The following is a 5,649-nucleotide window of genomic DNA, read 5'->3' as shown; positions in this document are numbered from 1 at the left end:
CAATCACTCCATTCACATGGCTTACCACTAGACTAATATTTCATTCAGTTTTTTTTTACTTGTTTCTAGAGGTTTTATTTGGTTTTTTTCTAAATAATAAAAAAGTACAATACATTAAATACATTAAATAAAATAAATACTTCAAAGTCAAATAATAAAAATAAAAAATACATAAATAAAATAAATACTTCAAAATCAAATAATAAAAATCTAAAATACATAAAATAAAATAAATAAAAGATGTTCCCTGGAAACCATATAAAAAGGGATGGACTGACCAAACAAGAACAGTGATCATCTTCTCCGAGCTCCCAACATTCCCATTTCCCAACTCACCGCCGTTGATGGGTTGCTGCTTTGGCACCGGCCACCAATCGGAGATCGACTCCGACAACGACGACCACGACGATACTTCAGACACCAATGTCAACCCCGTCATTATACCAATGGCCCTCTCACAAGACGGATGGAACAACATCACCGAACAACATCAAGAGGGAACAACGCCCTTCCGCCATTACACTCTTCAGGAGCTAATGGAGGCGACGGATGGATTTTCCGACCAGAACTTTCTCTCAAAAGGCGATGGTGAAATCCCGAACAACACTTACAGCGGCAGCCTTCCTGGGGGCCGGCGAATCGCCGTCAAAAGGTTCTCCTTGTTGGCCTGGCCTGATGAAGAGCAGTTCAAGGTTCGTTCTTGTTTAATTAGTTCAATTGTTTCTTGTTGATCTTGTTGTGATTGTTGGTGAGATGTATGTTTGGAATGGGGGTGTTTTGTAGTTGATGGCGATTAGAGGGGGAAGGTTGAGACACCGGAGGCTTGTGAACTTGATTGGGTACTACTGCGATGCTGATGAGCGGCTTCTTGTGGCGGAGTTCACGCCCAATGATTCACTTGCCACGTATCTTTCCGACTGTATGTTTTGTTCTCTTCTCTCCTGCGTTAACTAACTAGCTTCTTGTTCTTGATCCTTTGCTATTGCTTAATGTGATTCTTGGTTCTGTGTTGATTTTTTGCTATTTCTTTATGTGATTTTTGGTTCTGTGTTGATTCTTTGCTATTTCTTAATGTGATTTTTGGTTCTGTGTTGATTCTTTGCTATTTCTTAATGTGATTTTTGGTTCTGCGCTGATTCTTTGCTATTTCTTAATGTGATTTTTGGTTCTGTGTTGATTCTTTTCTATTTCTTAATGAGATTTTTGGTTCTGTGTTGATTCTTTGCCATTTCTGAATGTGATTTTAATCGATTGAATGGAGTCTAGGATTCTTTTTTTAGTAGATTCTTGGTTATTTCTTGATGTCATGTGATTGAATGGAGTTTAGTATTCTTTTTTGAGTCACTGTTTGATGCTCTGAGCTTGAATCGATATGCAAAGTAGTTGTATGGAGGTAGCTGCACCAATTTGGCTGTTTTTTCTTAATTAGTTTTTGCTAATGCTAGCAAAATTCATGAGATTTAATTCTTGGAGCAATTATTAATCTCATTCATTAATTATATATTTAAGACTAGACCAGAGTTTATATTGAGTGATTAGAGACAAAAAAAATAAATTACTGTTTGGATGTGTTGATAAAAATAACTTGAGCTATAAACCCAGATTTTTTTCCATCTTGAAAAAGAACGTGTCACCCTCTATAGTATTCACAACAGCATCAATTCAGCAAACATATGGATGAGAAGGCTTAAGTTGTTAGCACCCTTCTTTTTTGGAAGAACAGTAGTGGGGCTTGATTGATTTTGTTTCCAAGTTTGCACTGCCATGATAAAGTTAGGGTTAAAAAATATATCATTTCAAGGGCATCTCTTTGAGTGTCCAAAATGGCATCAGAAAACAGGATGGGATAACTGTCCAAGAAGCTTGGTGCTTTTCCTGGATACATTGGTCATGAGAATAGCTCCTGTAATTTTCTTCATTGGAAAGGACTTTCAAGTGAAGATAGGTCCATCTTGTTTACATAGAGAATTAATGGCATTGCTTGAAAGGTTATTGTGTTATAGTAGGCTGGGCAAATATCTTTATACTCAGATTATACCCTGCTTTCATTATGTAGCATTGTAAAATAAGATTTTTTGCAACTACCATTTGCCACTTTTTGAAAGAGATGGTTCTTGTGTCTCCTTAAGCCAATGAAATTAATTAATCTGACCTTTGGTACACAGAATTTCCTTTTTGGTGATGATGCTACCTAGTTTAGCCCTATATTTGTCATGTTCTCAGTTTTAGCCACAAGCCTTCATCATAGACTTTTGAATAATATCCAAATTAGAAATCTTTTTATGATAAAGAAAATTTGAAAATCAAGAATCCCCCTTTTTCTCTCCTCATAAATCATCTCTCTAATGTATTTTTGTTCTTCCATACATCTCCCACTAAATTCTTCTCTATTGTACATTTAGCTCTATGTTATTCTACTCTGAGCTCTTCCTTGTTTGTCAGCCATCAGCATGACCAATGTTTTAATAGAATATTTTCAACAATGGGAATCAAACTCAAGGAGCAGCATGTAAGAAAAGATGTCATGTATTTCTAAAAAATGAGTGTCAATTATTTTCACTCTATGTCTGGAAGCTTTAAAACCCTGTAAGGACATGTAGCTCATCATATCCTGCTTACAATTAGACTAGCTCTGGTGTGTTGACGATGTTGATGGTATATCTTTTTGCTTGTTGTGCCATCAATTTCATTTGAGCTTTCATAGATTTACATGTGTTTCTTTATGTTGAACAATTTTATTTCTTGAGAATGATAACAAGAAGTTCCATGAGCATCTAAGCATTTTGTACAAATTTTCCATGTATCTTCATTCCATCATGTTTTAAGATGTTAAATAATTTCTAATTGTTTCTGCAGCTAAAAATAGAACCATGGAGTGGTCTATGCGCTTAAGAGTCGCATGCTATATAGCAGAAGCCTTGGAATATTGCATCAATGAAGCACGAACTCTGTATTTTGATCTAAATCCAAATAAAGTTCTCTTTGATGAGGTCATATTAGTTATTACTTTTAAAAGAAATAGATCTTTAGATAATACTTATGAAACTGATTAATAAAGCTAGCAACCTTAGATGTTTTTGTTCTTTTGCAGGCCGGCAATCCTTGTCTTTCTTGTTTTGGTCTTGCGAAAAATCACAGCAAAAGGTAGACGTTTACCGCACTAACATTTCTTACACGCCTCCAGAGTGCTTAACGGGCATGGACATAACGTTGGAGGAAATTCATGTAGTTGGTATTGACCTATCATTGCTTGAAATTCATTTGTTGTAGTTGGCAGGCATATTTGACCATGTTTAGTTGTCTACATGTGCTCCGATTCTCTTTAAGTAAAGAAAATATTATTAAGAAATTGGTTTTGTATGTTAATTAAAGGTCTTAGCCAAATAATTGTGTGAATCATTCCTACAAAAAGAAGAAATTTTCTTTTTCTTTTTGTAGGAATGGTCACTCCTGAAAGCATGATATACAGCTTTGGCATTCTGCTACACGATCTACTTAGCGGAAAGCAACTTCCGGGAGACGAGGTAATTGGGCTTTTATACATGCCATATATCTCATATATCAATTAATTTCTGCTTCTTTTCTTCATCTGATTCTCTTTTAGTCAGATTTTTCTTCAATTTTAATTAAGCATAGGATCGAGTGAATCAGCAGATAGTGCAATTCACTTCTCTAGTAGCCAAAAGCATTATAACAATGCACGCCCAAATTTCATTTGCATTTCTGGACTTGTATTCAAACTAATGTGATCTATTTGTTATAATCATGTTTCATGTTTCCAGGCAGTAAGGCTGGTATTGGGTAGAAAATTCCCTATCATTCTAGATTCTCGTTTGAATGGTGAATATTCTATTGAAGATGCAACTGCTTTGGTGAAACTTTCTGATCAATGTTTGGAAAGTAATCCTACGGACAGACCCATTATAACAGATGTTGTTGCAACCCTTGCACAAGTTCAAAACAATGCTGCTGGGGTGAGCAACTCCTGATTTCATTTTTGATATCTTCATATCTATATATGTTACCAGTGATAATGCATTTCTTGTCAAGCATATTTATTCTATCATCTCTTTGAAATTAAGCCAATATCATAACCTACCCAATTTTGTCCTGAAATTAGTGACATTTGATGCTTTTTTTTTCACATTCGATGCAGGGACCATCTAATGCAATCCCAGGAACTGAGGGGCAAGATACATAAAACCTCACTTTTTCTGAGCAGTCCAAAGCAAGATAGCAGACAAGGCACACTTGTACAAACATCACATTTCCATGCACATTTGCCAAAAGCCAAAAACTGGAGTGAACTTTTGCATCAGAAACACCTATTCGTTACTACATTGATTTTTTGGTGTACATAGAGAAGTGTGAATATTCCCCTATATTGATACCCAGAGGAATGTCAATGTCTTCTCATGGATGTTGACTTTGAGAAAATTGCTAGAAGAAAACTGTTTCACAGGAGCTAATATGCAAAACTTGATGAATGTATTTCATGTCTTCTTTCTAGCATTGTTTTCTGTCACTAATTAAAAAAATTATCATTAAATATATTTTTCGTTCAATTAAATATGGCAAAAAATATATACATTTTTTATTAAAAAATATTTTGTGACATGTATAATTGTTAAGATGTCTCAAATTAATTTTTTTATAATGTCACAAACAATACAGATTGAAACTGTTTCAAAATGAAAAGCAATACAGCAGATGAAGATTCTGAATATATATATATATATATATTGTTAGAATTGGGAAAGACGAATACCCTTTTCATTGATTTGTTTGTTTGAAGAAATGACGGTGGCCTGCCATTCCTCATAATATGCATGCTTCTCAGTATTCTTGCAAGTTTTGTAGCTTTGGAATTAGCTACAAAGATGACAGAGTTCAATCAACTTAATTAAGTTTGCCTGAATTTGGCTGTGATTAAAGAGCATAGCAATTAACTGGTTAGGTAAAAGATAAACATGATAGTCAAATGAAACCAAAACAAATGAAATCATCTGCAAGGGCACCTTGTGTTTCTTTGCTCATAAATAGAAATTGCTGGTGTTGATTTGATGAGAAGCTGGTAGCTAGTGCAATAACCAGCTAGTGCAAAAAAGGGATTGGTTTCCATCCCAAATTGCAATCATAATCCTTTAAATCCCTATCATTTATCAATAATTCATCAATCATGCAAGCCAGAAAAAAGGATCATAACAAAATAGAAAAAAAAAAATAAATGGCTAAAAATTGATCCTCTACTCCGCACATCCTTGGACAATCGGATTACCTCCCCTACCTTCAGCAAGAGTTAAACTTGAGATATTTGAAAATCACACACTTGCCTTTCATTCCCCGTTGGGTTATAAACCCTTTAGAGCATTTACCTTTTACCAACAAAGTCAAGATTTTAACTATATATAAATACAAATTTTTAGCTAAAGTAAATTTTTATTAATACTAAATTAATACTATTGAAAAAAGTCATATGAAAAAAATTTAAAATTACAAAAAAAAAAAAACGAAATGATTAAATTACTAAATATCTACCTATTTTATTTTCACTAACAAAAATAAGATAACAAAATCGAAATTAATTTCCGTATAGAGAAAATGTTATGCCATTTAAAAAAATATATTTTCAAGTGACATTTAACATTT

The 5,649-nt window shown here is 34.0% G+C and overlaps 1 protein-coding gene across 1 annotated transcript; it reads left to right on the top strand.

The window, feature by feature from the left end:
- Positions 1-317: 317 nt before the first annotated feature.
- LOC120274038 (serine/threonine-protein kinase BSK1-2-like) lies at positions 318-4,516 on the top strand. Its single transcript, XM_039280783.1, has 7 exons — positions 318-692; positions 784-919; positions 2,857-2,990; positions 3,092-3,232; positions 3,439-3,524; positions 3,783-3,974; positions 4,157-4,516. Exons 1-4 carry the CDS (start codon positions 345-347, stop codon positions 3,146-3,148), a joined length of 675 nt encoding a protein of 224 aa, XP_039136717.1. The 5' UTR covers positions 318-344; the 3' UTR covers positions 3,149-3,232; positions 3,439-3,524; positions 3,783-3,974; positions 4,157-4,516.
- Positions 4,517-5,649: the final 1,133 nt, after the last annotated feature.

This window comes from Dioscorea cayenensis, chromosome 12, assembly GCF_009730915.1.
Source record: "Dioscorea cayenensis subsp. rotundata cultivar TDr96_F1 chromosome 12, TDr96_F1_v2_PseudoChromosome.rev07_lg8_w22 25.fasta, whole genome shotgun sequence".
Lineage (NCBI taxonomy): Eukaryota > Viridiplantae > Streptophyta > Magnoliopsida > Dioscoreales > Dioscoreaceae > Dioscorea > Dioscorea cayenensis.
The sequence above is the reverse complement of the archived record's forward strand: the minus strand, read 5'-3'. Positions and strand labels throughout refer to the sequence as shown.

What these genes read in the sequence shown, in the direction of transcription:
- LOC120274038 (XM_039280783.1), top strand. Translation starts at nt 345, where the DNA reads ATGGGTTGCTGCTTTGGCACCGGCCACCAATCGGAGATCGACTCCGAC. An exon ending in CTGATGAAGAGCAGTTCAAG is followed by an intron (nt 693 to 783) that starts GTTCGTTCTTGT and finishes GGTGTTTTGTAG; the next exon opens with TTGATGGCGATTAGAGGGGG. An exon ending in TGCCACGTATCTTTCCGACT is followed by an intron (nt 920 to 2,856) that starts GTATGTTTTGTT and finishes TTGTTTCTGCAG; the next exon opens with CTAAAAATAGAACCATGGAG.